This window comes from Neopsephotus bourkii, unplaced genomic scaffold, assembly GCF_033783945.1.
Source record: "Neopsephotus bourkii isolate Nb327-2 ecotype Australia unplaced genomic scaffold, CSIRO-AGI_Nbou_v1 NB_1810, whole genome shotgun sequence".
Classification (NCBI taxonomy): domain Eukaryota; kingdom Metazoa; phylum Chordata; class Aves; order Psittaciformes; family Psittacidae; genus Neopsephotus; species Neopsephotus bourkii.
The window spans coordinates 580,974-600,601 of NW_026902283.1; the positions used below are offsets into that span (position 1 = coordinate 580,974).

The following is a 19,628-nucleotide window of genomic DNA, read 5'->3' on the forward strand; positions in this document are numbered from 1 at the left end:
TTCTAAATTTTCACAATCAGCGAGGAAACTTTTTTGGTTTTACTGCATGCCACTCCAATTCTACTTTGAAGACAGCATTTCCTAATAGGTTGGCTTCGACAATTTATTATATGGAGCATTTAACAAACATTAGTAAGCTTATATTGACATTACATACATCTTCTGACAATACATCCTCTAGCAAAAATATGTTATGATTAAGCTAAGTAATAGTCTAATTGATTAGACTATTATGTAAAAATTTTATTTCAAATGGGCATTATAAATCCAAGAAATTAAAAGTTAAGTAGAAGAAGCTGCTGAATAAATCGAAGTAGATTAACAAAAACAGGATTGTAGAACTGTGTGGCATGAAGTCTGTGGTCCCAGGCTTTCAACGAACTTGTAATTGATTATTTTTGCCACTACATTCTTATGTTAACCACTGACGGAAATGGTAGAAGCGCAGTGGATAAGAATTATATCATGCTGCCCCTACTATAATTGACTTTTCTATTGAACCAATAAAGAGACTGGAGAATAATGACACAAAATAATAGTATTTTGTCCATGACCTAGGCTATATATTTTTAAGGGTGGTTTTCTAAACAAAGAACCTGTATTTAGGTTTTTATTGACTTCACCTTTGAACTACAATGATTAATTAGAAAATAATTGTAAAAAAATTGACAGTCTCAGAGATGATGTCATGTAGACTTTTACCAATAAATTAATGTACTAATACTGGCCATATCACTTTAAGATGGCAAACTTACCTTCTGTGTTGGAAATGGGAGCACTGTCACATTTACTTTCACACTGCTGCATGGATGGAGGTCTAAGTGTTTCTGAACACTCACTGGATGCTTGTCCGGTGTATGAGAGGCACTGTACTGTTCTCATCTGTTGTCCAAGACCACACTGTGCAGAACACTAGAAATAAGGAAGATAGAAGGTAAAAAAAACCTGGATCCAATTTTTAAATATAAAACAAGGTAACAGGAAAGCAGTCAGGAACAATATACATGAACAAATTTTAAGGACAACAGGCATCTGAAGATAACTGGTTGATAGAGAAAATATTTTTATAAAACAGTTTAGCACTTATCTTTCAAAGAAAACAAACCACAATGTAATGCTGGCTCCCTGAACAGTTCAGATTGGGGGTATAAGAATATAATTTACACTATTTCATGTACCATGTCTGAGTGTAAATTCTTGTTTTTCAAGACAGAAATAATGACTTTAGAAATACAGAATAAAAAACTGTATTAATCTCTCGGATTCTAGAGAATTTGAATCTGCTAGAGTACCTTTTTTAAGGAAAAAAGAAACAATCTTTAAAAAAAAAAATCCCCAACTTCACTGCTTCAAAACATTTTTAATTTCAAAAAATAAACAGTGATTTTAGTTCAACATCAATATAAGATAAATGTGCATCTGAACAACTTCCATCAAAGAAAAGATTAGGCTGTAATACCACAAATGATTGTTCCCTGGTTAGTTAAACTAAAGTGGTTTATTTTCATGAGTGGCAAATTACTCTGCAAACTTAAAAACGGAAACATCCATTTATTATTTAAAAAACAGGCTGTTGATCTTAAATGAGATCCAGAATATAAAGAAAGAAGAAAACTCAGTATATCATATTTAAAACACTGCATAATGGCAGCACTATTCAGCCTGCCCTGTAACAGTTTACCTAGCCCTGTCTGGTAATTCAGTGTATTTTACGTAAATTTATATAAATCTCAAAGGAGTGTTGGCATCTATATATAAAAATGTTACTAAAATAAGAATTGGCTTTGTAGCTCCATTATGTTTCTCAAGGAATTTAAACATGTTTTAAAAATACTAAACCTTGTAATGTTGTATCCCAAAATCCCCTTCCAGAAAACCTGTAACAGGATCCTTTTTTCCAAAATGCATACAGAAACTCCTTCCATAGGAACTAGACTGCTGTCAGCAAACCCTTTCTAGCGCAGCAGACACTATGATTCAGAATTACATTTCAACCTGAGACAAATAGGGAAGAAGCTTTTGTTTCAGTCATGGGAACCCTCTCTTACCTATTTCCAGCCACGTCTTATTCTTAGAAGGATATCCTTATCTTTATCCATGTCCTTCTGAGGTGTAAGAGAATAACAGCAATAAATACCTGTATGAGCTATCTCACCTGTCCCCAGTCTCCTGTAACCCAGCGAGGAGGAGGACATCGGCCTAAACTACAGCGTATGCGGACTGGTGGCTTGCTTTCTTCTTGGCACTGTGCGGCTGGAAAAGTTTTCAGAAGATCGCTGCTTTTGCACAGAACAATTCGGTGTCTGAATCCCGGGCCACACTTTGGTGTGCACTGAAAAAGTATCGATGTAAATAATGAAAACCTCAGTACAAAGCCAGTAAAATGTGTCAGAAATGTTATTATGGAATTCAGGAGAATATATTTATGGTCTTATTACCATACAATTTTACCAAGATGAAAATGATCATTTTTTAAATGCTTAGAAACAAAACCAAGCTGACTGATGATTGCTTTATCAAGTTTTTATAAGTTTTAATTTAATAAAAGTAGATTTGCTGCTTATATTTAGGACATGGTGTTACTATTTACTTTTATATATAACAGCTTTTAGGTTAGGTTTAAGAAAAGCCCTTTGCTGAAAAGCAGAATGGTCTGCCACATGTACACTACCGTGAAACAAACTTGAGTGGGTATTTCAGAGATGAGAAGTAGAACTCCCTGTTCTTAATATGACCTTAGTACAGTCTTTCTCCACTTCACATACAGACTGCTGAGCTACAATAAGCACATTTTTCCTGAACCAACAAGTGGAAGATAAATGCTTTACTGGACTCCATAGAAACCAGACTATTCAGATAGAAATACTGTGTACCCTTTCTCCAACAATGAATGCTTTTCTCTTGTTTCTCATTTAAATATAAATTTTGTTTTCACACAGTTCTTCTTTTTCCTCTTTTTATCACCCCTCTGCTCATTTTAACAGCAAGTAGCTAATAAAACAGTAATTTGAAAAGAAGCCGGTCCAATGACCTCTACTTTCCTTCTCTTTCTTTGCATTGGTTTCCCTTCTTTTCTCCTTCCTTTTTGCTAGTGACAATTAACCGTCATTTACATTAGTGTAACTGCAGAATGGGGAAGAGACAAGCGCTAACAAAATTAAAACTCAAGACCTTCTTCAAATGAGTCCCTCTAACAGCTGACCAGATTTTGCAAGTACAGTTTTAGAATTTAACAGTTGCATATTAACTTTTATCCCGGAAGTATATCTGCAGTATTTGCATTACAATCAGTTTCTGATAGCATAAACCTTACATACAAATTACACTAAACCTGTCAACAGTGGAACCCCCTTTCATATGAAAGCAGCTGTAAAGATGAAACATTTTCTGGGAAATAATACTATGTGGAACTGAAGCAATATGTGATCACATACCAAAGGCTTTCTGTATATCCAAGATAGGTCAGCATATAAATAGGGAGAAAAATAAAAGCCCCTAGGATTCATTTAAAAAAAAAAAAAAAGACTTCAGTAATCCAAACTACTGTCATATGCCTAATTCAAAATCATCTCTTCCTAGCTTAAAGAAATTTTAAAGCAGTTCCACAGTGCTATGTATCAATATTCCCCATACACACATACATACATAAAGGTGTGTGCATATGTATATATGTATATGACCTTTGACACTTGACTTTTCAAACATGACCTTTGAGAAAAATCTCTCAGTGAGAGCCACCTAAACCAGTCAATACAGAATGAAGTAGTTTAGATTTATGATTTTAAACCGGACTGCAAAGAGATGAGTCCTCCATTTCTGGACTTCAGAACTGCAAAACAGGCATATATAATCAATGCCTGGTTTAAAAATTTAACCTTTCTTTTCCTAACCTATTCTATCCTTTCCTATCAAGGTACTGCCTACTTATCTACAGTAGTTCTGTGTTCAGAATTCTAATACATAATAGCTAGGTTCAATCATCCTCATACTGAAGGGGCTTTAACCCCAAATCCTGTGCATCCTAAGTACCTGCCTACTAGAAAACCAGGAGGAGAGAAGTAAGAGAAGAAAGATCTCTGTCTCTCTGGCTAAACTTCAAAAAGAGTATTAATGCTAAATGGAGATCAAAAAAGAATGAGAATGAATATGTGAGATCTTTATCATCACGATCATGCTTGTCAGTTATGATCCAAATTCCATGGAATGTTGCGTGTATTTTCTCCCACAAATATTTCACATGAAATGTATGACTTTTAAGCAGGAACTAGAAGCAAGAGCCCCTTCCTAGCTGAGTGCTTAAAAATCACTTGCACTCAATCTCTTCTTCTCAGTGACTGAGCATTCTGTCAAAAACAAACAGAAAAGAGACAAAGCTGAAAGGATCTTGTAAAAAATGTCAAAACCCAATGTATCCACGCTCTTTCATAACCTCTAGATTGCATTAGCAAATAAGCAAAAGTTTGAGCATCAAATTTGAGTTTAGGTAATTCCATTTTCTAGTTCTCCTTGAAGACATGTTTTTTTACCTAAGCTGCCACCGGAGAAAAATATTCTTTCTGCTACCAGTTCTGTGGAAGAAAACAACACCACTTAAAAAATAAAAACCACTGTCTTTTGAGTCACATTCAAAATTCCATCAAGTAAGATGAACTGCACTGGTCCCCAGAAATGAAAGCAGTGTAAGGAAATAGTTTGCCTACAATAATACTGAATCACCCAAACCAAAAAGCATCAGTAGAATTTAACAAAAAAATCTGTCTCCAAAGCAATTTCAAGACAAAATACCCAAACAAAACCAGGAAAAGGTGTCTTCCATTATTAAGTGATTCTAGAATTTTTGACTCAGTGGAAGTCATGACTAATGGTAATATGAATGCAAAGTAAATATGCCTGTCTGATAACGCTCTTCTCAAGAAATGCTTAGGGGTTTTTTGCTGGTTTAGTATATTATCTGGATAAGTATAAAAAAAGTAATTTAGAGTGGGCAAAATAATTCAAAGCTCAACTACTGCTAGGAGTGCGTAATTTTATGGCAAAACTGATTTAACCTGAGCATGACTACATTATACTGTTAGTTTTAATTACTATTTTTAGTTTCAATGGCAATTTTATAAAAGCAATTTTACACTATTCTGAGGATTTTATTTAATGTTTACGAATTTCTTTTTTTTTATTCTTACCAAAACGACACAATTTCTTGTTAATTATCACTGAGGACTAAAAAAAATGTGTGTTCAACAAGTATATTAGCATAGAAAAGATTTGTATAACTAATTTGTATCACATATTGCATGTTTTGACTATGAAAAGAAAACTTTAGTATTTGCATTCAGGAGGAGAGTAACAAGATTTGCCACTGGTTTCAGTGGAAGCAGCATTCAACTCTCCACTTTTTGAGTTCATTCTTGTTTTCATTTTCATGCTTCTATTAAAAAAAAAATGCATATTCATATTTCTATTAAAAAATAAAAAATGCATATCTATATAAAAATATATATTAAAATGTTTATATGTATATTATTATAGGGATTTAAATACATTATATTTCTGGAAGTTCTGAACAGAAAAAAAAAAAAAGCTATTTTTCTCATTATATTAAAACTGTATCTCATCAGTCAAGTCAGTTTCCAAGCTACACCTGGCAAAATTCATTCCAGAACAAAGCTGTTGCTTTTCCACAATCCTGATTAAATACCATGACAAGCAGAGGCTTAGTCAAGGCTGAATCTTTAGATTAGAATGATTTTACTCAAATTACAATTCCTGCTGTACAAAAGGCTGATATGAAGGCCTTAAGAAATTGTTCAAGCTTCTTAATGAGGGTGGCAGTGCCGACAGCTTTGATGATGTATTAGTGAGCAATTAGTCTTGAGGTGGTAGCTAAAGGGCAATAGTATATAGACAGCATACTTCTATGGCTCTGTAACTTGCCATATGGATACTATTTGTTAGTACTGAGATGATGCCTAGATATTCCAATAAAAATAAAGAAATAAAGTACTGTGATAATGGATGCAAAGTACTTACGAACTATCAATGCTACAGAAGTAGTATGGTAAGAGTCTTCAACTGAACATCCCCTCCCACTCATCCATTCTTTCCTTCTCACTCCTTTCTATCCTAAGTCAGACTCATTTTGAAAGGGATGGAATACAGTGTACTTTTTCAGGTAGGGACAAGGACAATTTAATGTCTTTTCTGCCTTGATTTTGGTGCCCTACTTCTTGTGTGAAATGCTAACTAACAGTGGGGTAAAAAATACTGTTCTGCATGTAGAACAACAAAAGAACTGACAATATAGAATTAAAAAAAAAAGAAAATGCTCAAATACTAAATCTATGCGGTTTTGAATTCCTTATTACTCCTTTACTTGGCACAAAGTGCCAGAAAATGTACTAATGTTCAGTGGCCAGAGCTCTTGTCTCCGCTATTACCGATGAGCTGAAACAGCAAAATGTCCTTACTTCTGACCAGTCCAAAGCAACCCACTGTGGGGGACAGGACTGGTTATTACAGGGCTCTTTTTCAATAGGCCGGTGTGTTAAACAGTTGGTATTGTCCAGTGTCTCCTCCTCAGAAGGTCCAATCTTTCTGATACAGAGAACTGTTCGTGAACGCATTCCTCCATCACAGGTCTTACTGCATTCTGACCAATCCCCTATAAACCATCTGGATAGAAAAAGTTAGGAGATTCAGTTAATGCATTTCAGAAACAGAGTAGGTAATTGCACAAACCCAGAATCCAAATAGTCTAAATTACTAAATCTACATCACTGTTAACAACACATGCATTCATAGTGAAATAAAGTAGAAAGTCAAGAGTCTTTTTACTGCAACCAAATATTCCAATAATAATACTATGTTGTATTTTTCTAGAGCAGCAATTTCCAGCCTAGGCTATAGTAGTTAGAAAGGAGTGCTGAGGCTGACAAAACTGCAACTATTTAAGCAGATTTGTACTGGAGTTGCCTGAAGTTATTTCTCTGGAAAGGGTTTGTAACTGGAAATATCTGGGAACCATTACTGTAGGTTACAGCACAAGCTAAAAGCCAAGATGGTTGCCTCCCTGGTAGAAGTCAGGAGTTGTACTTTTTATTTAGATAGCTTTGTGTTGCCATAGAGATTACAGCAGCTGTTAACCTGTCTGTAATTATTTTATTTATTTTTCTTTTCTACTGATGAATGGTTAATGCAGCTAGAAATACTTCATCATGTTGTTGAGCACATTTGGTCTTCAGAATTTCCTATGTTGATTTACAGGTTAAAACTTAAACAGGGGAGGTTTAGATTGGATATAAGGAGGAAATTCTTTCCTGCTAGGGTGATGAGGCACCGGAATGGATTGCCCAGGGAGGTTGTGAATGCTTCATCCCTGGCAGTGTTCAAGGCCAGGGTGGACGAGGCCTTCGGTGGCATCATTTAGTTTGAGGTGTCCCTGCCCATGGCAGGGGGGTTGGACCTAGATGATCCTAAGGTCCTTTCCAACCCTAACTATTCTATGATTAGATACATTTGCCTGAATTACGTTTGCAAAGGATGAAGGTGAATTCTAGTATCCTATCACATGTTGCCAAGATGCCAAAAATGCCAGGCATGTCAGTCACTGTGGATGTTCCTGGAGCTACGGTTGGAGCTGCCCCATAAGATTTGTCATTTTCTGAAAGCTGTGTCACAAAACCCAAATGTGCTGCTATCTTGTTTTGTTACAGAATGTGTCATGTATGTTAAAGACAAACTAGATCAATGCAGAGATGCAAACAAATATGCCATATTGTCATTAATTTCCCAGCAAAAGAGCATTCATTCACAATTCTTTGACACCAAACACATGTTTTACCACAGTAGGGGGAATCAGAAGCTCTTCAGAGCTTTGGGGAAGCTGAAGTGTTACTTTTTAGTTGGTATTATGATTTGCCCATGTATATTCTCAGGTACCTTTTATGTTTATACTGTATAACAAGACAGTACTATGAGAACTGTGAGTTACCTGTATCAGTTCATAAAACCTGGAACTTTGAGAGTTTGTAATAACAAACAGAATATTGTGAACAAATATAGGCTTTGCTGCGGCTCAGGGACATCAAGTAAGTGTAAGGTAACATCAAGTGTAAGTTACAAAGAGAGACATTTTCATAACTTTTTGTATGTACATACCAGAAGGAAAGTAGAATTGTGTTAATTAAAAAGGGAAATACTTGGCTACTCTGTGTAAAGAGTAAATCTTACTGTGTGATAAATATTCCAGCCAAAGGGGTCAAACTTCTCTGAGTAACTATCTCTTATTTGAACAGATTTCTTCTAGACTACTTACAGGATCAGGAATCAAGAACCATTCCTTAGGCGTTTGGCACCTGTATTCACCTTGTGGGGAACACCAGAATGGAGACAGATGTGGACTGAACTGCTCTGACATACTCAAGCAGATGCTGATTAATACACACTATCCACTTTCTCTATCTTGATGACTTGAATTACACCATGTTCATCAATGTCTCTGCTGAGTACTGGATGGAGAATCCAGAAGTGTCCTTCTTTGCAGGCTGGATCCCACCACTCTGTGTTTTGGAGTTTATTTTTTGTTATTAGGGTTTGTTGTTTTGTTTTTGTTAAATAATGTCAGTGCAAAAAAGAAAAATTAACTCGTTTGGAATAACGATGTTAATGCTACTTATTAGAGTGCTAATTTGTTGATAGTTAAGCTGCAGAAGGAAAAGGATAGGGATGTGCATGGTAAAAACAAACAGACCAAACATGAGCACTACCCAAGTTCTGCTCTCAAGTAATGGTGAAGAGTTTAGTTAGTGCATTTATAGCCATACTAAACAGTGTTATCCAAACAGAATCCAAGTGCATACCCTTGCAAGGTAAACATGTATTTACAGACAGACTGGGGGGACGACGACTTAGACTAAGTTTAGACCTGTATGTGAGACAGCACATTCATTCAAACATACTTAAGGTATGAAGAGTGTAATGGCTTCATTTCTCTTTATGTCAAATGAGTATGGTACATGACACAGGGGAGTAAGTATAGAAGATATTGCTCTGCCATTCTGCAACCAGGGAAGCAGTTGATACTCTAGGAAGAAACTGGCTTCATGAAGATCTGTTGGGATTTTAATGCATTATAATCTTGTCTCATTTCTGCCGGTGTCCCTCAAGCTACAATTTTACAATTTCTAAGAGACATTGAAGAGACTTCAGTATTTCTCTGTTGTGCATTTAATCAGCATTTATGATTTTTATGCCCAATTTGAATATAGCTACAGGTTAACAACAAAGTTAAACTAACTAGAGCTTGTGAATCAATAAACATTTTATCTCAAAATGTAAGGACTGTTGTGAGCATGCTGAAATTATTTTCTAGTGCAAAACTTCACAACTGTTTCTAAACAGCTTTTGTAGTAAGATTAAGTTATGCTATAGGTCCTTGCCAAATCTCATTTTTTGTACAAATGAGCTGCTGTGGTTTTAATTAACTTTTCAATATATAGGATACAGCTATCTTTAAAAATAAAACTAAATAGACCTAACGAAGTAGGCATCTAATCCTAAAGGCACACAGCATTACCGTACAACACTAAGTATCCTGGAGATGAAGTTGTCTGACAAAACTATTATCAGTAAATGGCTTGGTCTACGAAGCAGTTTCCATGTTTACCATTTCTCATGTGAAAATTTTAACGTAATACACTTTAAAATATGGCAATCATTTAGTACATGCATGTAAATATTTATGGCATTGGATAACATTTATGTCATGCATGACATTCTTCAGTCGCTGTTGCCTTAAGAATGGTCTCCAGTTCTACTCTGAGCAGTATTTACCTCATCTGACACTCAGACTCTAAAAAGCTGCTTTGCTAGTATGTTTTTACTTACAATATCTGAGCTGCTTTGTGTAGTTTAAAAACCAGTGCTCCTCAGTCGAATCAGACCTCCTCTAGGTCAAAGTATTTATCTTCCACAACTGATTTCAGAGAAATAAGAAACCATAACTGAAACCCCAAACCAAATACCCTGTCTGATACCACAGGACACTAATAGTCGGTTAAAATGTTATATACATTTGGTCAACAGGATTTATTATAGATTACAAAGATTTTTTTGTCTATGCAAAACACATCCATCTTAATGATTAAGACTTACTCGGGTGGGCAAGGCTCAGTGTTGCAGGCTCTTTGGTTTTCTGGAGGCTTACTGTCAGGGTCGCAGTAATTGTTTTGTACAATGGAGTTGTCATCCAGCCTTTTACACACTACCTCTTGTTTCTGCACACCTTGGGATGAAATGAAACACCTTGAATTAATCATTCTTGCTCTTCTACTTGTGTAAACTCAAAAGTGGATTTTACCTATTGAATATTAACCCTACTATCCCACTTCAAGTGGCTGAATGCTGTAGGCGTGTGAATTCCAATTGCTTGAATTGCCTCCGATTACAGTAAATCTGTTTCCTTCAATTTTAGGCCACCCCTAAGACAGAGGATTTAAAATTGCTTTTTTCCAAAACAAAAGGAATATATTTATAGATTTACTAACAGATTGTTTTTATTTGTATATTGCACAAAATCAATTTTCTGCCTACCCTCCTTTCCTAGTATAACACACTTAAATTTCAGAAGAAAACATCAACAAATAGAATGTGGTCACACTTCAATGCACAATTGTTTATGTGCTCTGGTTTATAATAACCCAGCAATACTAGGAAACAGTGTTGCATTTTTATACATGTTAGTCTATAAACATTTTCTTCATTAAAATAGTAGAAGAATTACTCATTCTGAAAGATGCAGCTTGTTTCTGTGAACACTCATTTTGTCTGGTGCTCACAGCGCCTCTTTCACTGCTAACCATCAACGGAGCAGTTCAGACCTGATTATTATTCCCAAACATAACAACTTACCAATGCCAAGGCTCCATCATAAGGTAGAATATTGAGCATTTTCTGATTTAAAAAAAAAACAGGATCTGAAAAAAGGCATTAAAGTGCCATTGGTGCTACAACAGTGCAGCTCAGAGTACTGTTGTAAAGAGTACTACATATGACCTCCTCCTCTCTTGTTAAAACAAGCTATATGATGTTTGCTAGCATAAAAACACTGTGGATCCACAGTTCATATGCAGGTCTTATTGAACATGAGTATTCATAATACTGAAGTAATAGGATTATTTGTATGATAAAAGTTGCAAAAATCCGATATCCTTTCTTAAAAAGAGAAGCAATTACTTAACTTTTCCAACATGTGAAATGCATACAATTAAACAGGGATTAAACCATCATGGCTTCAAATATCTGCCAACTTTACTTTACAGCCCTCTCTTTATTTTAAGACAAGTTTTTTATAGGAGATAGCTGTGCAGTAATAAAAGTAACTATATGTTTTTCAGACACTAAACATCCCACTAAAACCATGAGATTTCTTTCACCAGGTATTCGTAGTACTTTTGCTCATTTTAAGCAAGCTAAACAACTTACCTTGCAATTGCTTCTTTTATTATTCATTATGGACAAGAACAAAATCTCCTACTTTGGTTCCTAAAACATGACCTATATGAAATTCAGGTATTTAATTCCAACAGTGAATCAAGCCTAGCCTTGAGATCCCTGAAGTCTGGCCCACAAAGCATCCTGCTTGGCTATGAACAGAAGTCTCCCAGTCTATAAACAAATGAAATGTCTTCATGGTGTAATGTGTGAAGGACATTGTTCCCAATGGTCACGAATTCTGAGGATGGCATGCACTCCCCAGGGGGCTGCAGATGCAGTAGGTATGAACCCTTCTCACTCTAAGGGGATTCCAAATTCCCACGAGCATATCATAACTTCTGAGACTTGGTGGTAATTTAGCTAAGGTTTCTAGATAAATTTCTAGCTCATAGATTATTTATAGTTTTTTTTTTATTTGCTTAGAGCCTGATATACAATTCCTAAACCACCTTGAAGAAAAAGATGAAAATTCATACCTGCCTGTGCTAGACCAGCGTCTTATTTTCCAGTTGCAGATCAAAACCCTTGTCTTCCTGCCATGAGTTCCTCCTGAATCTTGCCCTGGCTGCACTGTCACCCAGAATGTGTATTAAAAATATCTTCTCTTTCCCTGCCCTCTTAGACCTTTCAGGTTTCTATGACACACAGTTAAGAGTACTCATCTGGAGATGTAATTCCAGTGGAAATCTCTCTGCAACAGCAAATTGCTACTGTCATGGCATCCCACAAAACATGTTTATTATCCCTCATATAAAAACAGCCTTATTAATTCAAATACTCCCAGGCAAAACATTCATTCTGGATTCTAAGCACATAAAAATGTTCCATGTTCCCTCACCTCTAATGTTGACACTTCTGACAAGCAGGAGGGAAACTAGATTCATCACTCAACATACCTCATTTCTTACAGGATGCCTGTTTAGCAGGTGGGAACTTTTATCGGCTCTCAAAATCACCTGCCTCATCACCTCACTTCAAAATCATTAACAATGCTGAGACCAAAAATGCTTAATGCTGGAGTCTTCACTCTACTGCAGCACCTAAAGCCAGAGTCTGAAGCTTTGCTCCTGGGATATGTGCTTTTTGATTACAGCTACATGTAACCTTCACAAAGTAAGCACTTTAAATCAAGTTGTAAATAATTTCACACATCTGATATCTTAGGTTAACTGTAAACATCACAGTCATTTTAAAGTAAGTTTTATTTATGAAAAATATAATATTATGAGACACATCTTGCAGGTGAGCCAGGTAAACCAATCAGGTTCTTCTTTCTACAGGTATCAAACAGCAGAGAAGGCTACCAGAGTATTTTCCAAGTGTATCCTACATACCAAATCTACATGGCCAAGCTAAAAAACCCAACCATTTTTGAATGCTATTCAACCTCCATTTTTTCCTTTCAATTTATGTGCTTTACATGTTGGAAAAAATAATTTTGCTACATAGGCCCAGTTGGAATTGAGAAACAAATTATTATCATGGGGGACCCTCAAGGGCCTGAAGTACAAGCCTACACAGCTGTTGGTTGATTGTGTTAACATATAGGTGTTTTCTTTCAGGTATTCATGTATCAGATATCAAAGACCTGAAATCTAAACATCAAGATGTTCTATTTACAGCATTCTCAGCACCTAATACTTCAATTACATGAACTGATATAAACCTGAAATTCAGTGAGATCTTGCACTGTAAGGGCAATTAAATAACCTTGGAAAAAAGGAGTGTGGAACATACATGTAAAAGCAACGCCTTTCTATTGCTGGGAGTCACTCTGTGTAACCCCTTTCATAAACTGATCAAGGTCCACTTCAACCCCAAATACATTTTTCTTTTCCGAACTTCTCATTTGTGACTACTAAAAGCATTCCAATTTCCATGCTAGATGTATTAATTGCCAAGTTAGGTCTTTTTTAATTAAAAACATTCCTTCAGTTTAAGTAACTTTATTGTGTTAACCAACTCTCTGTGCTGTTAGGTAGACCATTCCTTTGATCAGCCTCCTTTGATCAGCCTCACAACACTTCCACAAACCTCCTCACACCTGAGTTTATTACAGCTACAATAGAAACTGTGCCTAGTACTCCAACGTGATTTTACTAGTGACTTATGCAGTGTCATTTATACTTCTAAACAAACGTATCCTAAAATCAAACCTACCTTTGTCAGGGTTACAACATATCCCAGGCTTCCCTGTGTCTTCTAGTGCTGCACTGTCAGCAAATTTCTACTTTTTATGCTGCCCTATTTGTCACTTACTTCTTTCTACATCTTTGTACTTCTTCAAAACTTCAAATTGGTTAGTAGTTTTCTCTCTCTAAATATATATATGTACACTGATATGCAGAGTGCCAAGTTATTTTCTTTGGTTCTATACTCCTTTAGTACTATTTTAGTAGAGAAAAGACATCAATTGCAGCATGAGAGAGAAAAATGTTGGGTTTATCTCTTTCTTTGGTTCTTAACAGATAAGTGGAAGATCTAAGTATTTGAGAGGCTGTGAAAACATTAGTTCACTTTAAACCCCATAATCTATGCAAACACTGCCAACAGATGAATATTATAAAATTAGCTATGACAACCTTAGTAGGAGTATTTCTTTTGCAATTTTCTACTCAAACATCACTATGACAAGAAATAGTATTTTAAAGGCCTAGCCAAATAGCAATGCTACTAACATGGCGCTGTTAGCTGACATAGAATTAATGTTCAGCTCAACTGCTGAATAACCATTTATCCTTTCTACCACAAGCTGCCTTAGTTCTCTTGGTGGCTGATGAAATAGGCTGAATGCTGCCTTCATAATGGTATTTCTGTCAAATATAATTATTTAAAAATAATTTATATGTATTTTAGAATAAAGCACTTTAATAACGTGTACTGTTCTTGCAAAGACATTTATGGGATAGCATAGATAGTAATGTTTTGACTGAATTTCCTACTGGCATCAGACACATTTCCTTCTAGGCTTTGGCTAAAAATTGGCAGCATCAGTAAATTCGTTTCTAAGGAGTTATGTAGTAAGAAAGTATTCTGAAGTACTATGAACACAAAGTGTCATTGTGCTCATTTAAAAAAAAAAAAAAAAGTGAGCCAGATGTGTTATTTATTGAATCTGTCAGGTATCATATAATCCATAAGACAGTATTCACCACTAATCACTCACACAGTGAAGAACTTTTAATCCATGCTAGGAGACATATTAATACCGTTTTAAAACATTCTTCAGCATCTTCCCAGACAGTATGTGTACTTTGCATCTTTCCATACTAATTACAGTGTTATTTAAAATAAAATCTCAGAAACAAAATTCAGATTCTAACTTAGACAAGAAAAAGAAATGGAAAAACCAGAAGTTCAGCTTTTACCCAGACAACAGCTACAACATGGTTAAGCCCCCTGGGCCTTGAAAAAACTCTTTTTTATGTAATCAACTCTTCCCTGACTGTATGGTCTCTCTTAAAATAATCTAAAAAGCACCGCTAAACAAATTCATTTAAACTCTTGGGGACTAATTACAAGCAGTTAGACAGAAACATTCTCCTTTCAAATCTACAGATTTATAGTTTATGATAAAATGTCCTCATGACTGGTCAATGCAATTCTAATAGAAAACAAAACTCCAGTGGTTTAGTGACCATAATCTCCAGAGAAATGAGATGGTTTGCAGATTTCAATTCACAAATAGTCTGCATGACTTTCAGCAGCCAACTTTTAAATTACATGAAACACATTTTCTTCTTAAATTAAAACTGCAGGCATGTAAATGTTATATCTGTTCTTAAAACCAGTCCCAAAAATTGTGGTTTGCTATTGCAGCAGTTAATTATAAAGATGCCAATACCAATATATGGTGAATCCTGTATCACTAAAACTAGTGCATGCTGGTTAACCCAGACATACTTTCTGAGCTCACTCATCGGATCACAAGATGTTCATCATGAGGACAAGCATGTTTTATTTGTCTAAAGACAGTTTCACAATTCATTTAAGGACATGAAAGAAAAACATAGTAGACATAAAAGTAATGAGCAACAATGAAAACTGGATGGCAATCAATTTACTTATAATAGTATACTATGTCATAAACCCCCATGAATATCTAAGACATTGAACTCATCTGGAGATGAACTCTAATAGAACAAATGATCAAAGCCAATGCTTAGGATACCTAGTAAATTCCAGATAACAAATGCTGTCATTCATTCCCATTTACTGCTAGAATTATTAAGCATGGAAGAAATTTAAAAAGGGGGACATGCACTTATTGGAGTTATTTTTAAGTGTATACAGAAGTAAAAACAGAGAAGGATTATTTTTTTTTCATTGGATTTTTTTTCTACAATAGCACCAGCAGTCACTTCCTTATTAAGCATACTTATGGATACACTTGCTACAAGATAACATATACGGTAAGACAGGCATGACAGTAAATAAACTACAACTCTATTACCTGGAAGCGATATATATCACCCTTTCCTATTTTAGTACTTCATCCTTCTCTTTCTAGCCATCATTTTATTGATTCATATGCTGTTTCTACGTATTCTACTTTTCCCTTTCTCAGACTTTCTCATTAAATGATAATCAGCTTCTTAAGGAAAATATGTCGTTGTCATTATTTTTTATGAATTCAAGTGAACTGTTCAACTGTTCACCTATTCAGCATCCATCCATCCATCCATCCATCCATCCATCCTGTGGCTGCCCCATTCCTGCCAGTGTTCAAGACCAGGCTGGTCAGGGCTTTGAGCAACCCGCTTTAGTGGAAGGTGTCCCTGACAATGGCAGGACAGTGGGGACTGGAACCAGATGATCTTTAAGGTCCCTTCCAACTCAAACCATTCCATGATCCTAAGATTCGGAATAACCGGTTCTCTCCTCCCACTGTATATTCTGGTGTTCTCTGGAATAGTTTTCCTGTAGTTATGTCTAAGTCTGACACACCTATAAAGACCTATATAAGACAGTAACAAATTTCCTTCTGAAAACTCTTGACTTAGAGTAGAGCAGTTACCAGTAAACTTCCAGGAAAAAGGGAATTAATACTGAGAACACATCTAGCTCAGTTTAACGTAAAGTTCCCAGACAGGAAAAATTAGCTCAGATACTCTAAATTTGTAATTTAAAGAAACGTTTTTCAGTATAGAAAATACTGGTTCTAGTGTCCAAAAAGAAGAGCTGCAGTTCTAGATTTCCAAGCCTATGAACAGACACTAAGACGCGCTAAAACTGAATGAAATTGTATTCTCATCTTACATATGAGTACATGAATGTAAGAGAAAAAAAAAAAATGTTGGCTGTTACCAGGCAAACTTATATACCCAGAAAATCTGAAAAACCTATTTTTAGAAAAACGTTAAGAAAATACCAAAGTAAACCTCAGACTTTAGAGACTTGATTCTGCTTGGTTCACTCTACAGAAGGTGACATTCACTGGCAGAAGAAACTACGGAGTATTTTGTTCTTTTCCCCTTTAACTTGAAAGACACTACGAAATACACAGTTTACAATCTCTCACGAAAGAAATTCTAACTTCCTTCTGCTTTTTAGAAGCAATATAAATATGTAACTGTTTCACAAACTTCATCTCCTAGATCACTTTATGAATACTACAGGGGAAGAGGAGGCACGATGTCTGTAGTGGAAAGAGTCCACTGATTTCACATGCTTGGCTGTTTTCAGAATACTTTGCTTTATGCACAGTTCATGCAGTGATGAATGATGAACTGATAATTAACATGTAAGACTGTAATGTATGCTTTGATTTGCTCAGTATCACATGAGAACCACAGATGGGAGGCATAAACAGAATCCAGAGCTCTAACACTGTTGTAATCAGGAAACACTCCTTCTCCCTACCATTCCATTTACCATGCTCTTCCTACTCTGCAAAACTGAGACAAGCCTTAGAACAGAGATCCTGCTTGAAAAGTTAAAGCACTTTTACTGTTCAGAGAAAAGTTAAAGCACTTTTACTGTTCAGATGTGACTTGTCAGCACAGCAAAGGTGAACAAAATAGAGAAATCCAGTGCAAAAGGCTGCATGTTATCATCTAATGAAAGATTGCAGGCTGTTCCTAGCTTGCTGTTAGCTTGCTTCTTGGCTCCTGACAGCTCTAGAACCTTCTCCAAGACAAGGCCTACAAGCAACTCTAGGAACAGCTGAATAGAGTGAATTGCTCTCAAAATACTATGACGAGACTGCACAAAATTGGACACTTCTACAACATCAAATACTCCAAAACTACTTAAACTTTGCACTGCCAAAATGCTGTTCTTGCTTTTGTGCTCTGCTTCGTGACGTTCAGCACACACCCTCAAGTTCATAATACAGAAATATCAACCTGGTGGGATGTAAAGCAGTACTATTTTTTAAATTCTTTGAATTAAAAAACATACATCAACTATGTTTTAAGCATCACAGACTTAGTCAAATAGTACATAATGCAGACGCGGTCAGTCCGATTTAGAGAGCATTAGACTGGAGTAGTGAGAAGTGTATATGAACTAGGCCTGTGACACAGCCTCAGAGAATGATCCCTGCTCGACTGGTCTCTGTTTCATGAACAGCCAGAACCTCAAAAAAAGTAACTGTCATTTCCTGGCTTCTATATACTTGCTATCTTTATGTTCTTTTAAGGCACCTCTGAAGTCTTACATATACCTACAATTGTGACGTAATGTTAAAATACAGGCAGGCTCAGAGATGAACTTAGATCTGGCTACAACCTTGATATGAAGGTGTATCTGGCTCTATGTTATCTAGACCTTTTTTGGATCAAGATATATGAGAAACCAGACCCAATGGGGGCGAGTTATTAATGAAAGAATTCCTGAGACATGCACGAGGTATAGGAACAGGTGTGATGTTCCCACCAAGGGCATTGGATGCGATGGGGTAAATACCAAGAGTCTCCTTCAAAAAGAGCAACTACTCTATCGACTTCTGACCCTAAAACCCATGGTTTTGATCCCAGGAAATGGGCAGAAGAAATGACAAAAGCCAAAATATAGGGTCAGATCATATGATCAACCTTGATCAGTGTATGCCCTACAGGGAACTACATCAACTACAATAACAGGCAGGAAGATGTTGATGCCCTAACTTGTTTGCCGTTTGTTCCAAAGTCACTCTATTTTTTTCTTAACTTCATGAGTAAAAAATTAATTTCCATGCTAATATTTCCTGCTGTCTTTTTTTTTTTTTTTTTTAATTTCGGTCAGAAATTCTTTAACTGTTTAATATTTTCTTCTCCTCTGATACAGAGCAAAATGTCTCTCCTAAAGACAGAGTTCAAAAAAAACCAGAACTTCAATAACAGACTCCATAATGAACCTACGTAAATAAGCAAAGCCATGCAGTGGTTTCGTTTCTAAGTTTTCTCAACACTCCCTATTTTATATTAGCCAAATTTTCCAGTTATGGTCCCTGTCTCTATCACCTTTGTCTCCTTTTTCTTTTTCCCTGACTCAGTTCCTTTTTAGAATTTTGTCTTCTTTTGGCACATGGAGAAAGGTGTTTCATAAACTGCAGGGAATAGCAAGTACTTATATGGAGAAAGCAGATGCAATTTTTAACAAGAATTACAGCTACTATGAAATATTTACTCCCTGAGCACAGAGGTCAGTGAAAATACATGACCACAGTATATCCTCATACTAAGCTGAAAGGAAGGAAAGACAAGTGCCTTATGGTTTATCCACTATAAGTTACTGAAAATAATACACCCCCCAAAAAATTTTGAAATTAATAAACATATACAGTTTTCAGGGATGCATACATCTTTCATTAAAAGTTAATTAAGTCAAAACATTTTAACCTAGAGAAGTGCCTCTTCCTTAAGAGCCAATTATTTGTTCCCCTTGTATACTGTCAAATCTCTGAAATGACAATGACCTACGTGACAGAAGACCCATCGCTAAAATTCTCTCTCTACCTAAACTAATGGGAGCTCTCCCATTGACTTGAAAAAGATCATCAACTCACTGCTATCATAGAAATATGATTTGGCAGTACTTGTAAGGTTCTATAACTTGGAACTGTCTTTTGCTATGAGCTAGGCACTTCCTATCTTTATATAACATCTTTAAAATGTTCCTTTGCCTACCAGACTCACCATTACTAGAATAGTAGT

General features: G+C 35.8%; 1 protein-coding gene across 3 annotated transcripts in view; it reads right to left on the reverse strand.

Moving 5' to 3' along the window:
• Positions 1-19,628, reverse strand: part of ADAMTS6 (ADAM metallopeptidase with thrombospondin type 1 motif 6) — a 149,332-nt gene that overhangs the window by 8,744 nt on the left and 120,960 nt on the right. For all 3 annotated transcript variants that reach the window (XM_061342659.1, XM_061342657.1, XM_061342658.1), the window contains exons 21-24: positions 10,150-10,279; positions 6,465-6,669; positions 2,156-2,332; positions 756-912 (exon numbers count right to left, since the gene is read on the reverse strand). In XM_061342659.1, the coding sequence (XP_061198643.1) occupies positions 756-912; positions 2,156-2,332; positions 6,465-6,669; positions 10,150-10,279 (669 nt within the window). The remainder of the gene's footprint in view (positions 1-755; positions 913-2,155; positions 2,333-6,464; positions 6,670-10,149; positions 10,280-19,628) is intronic.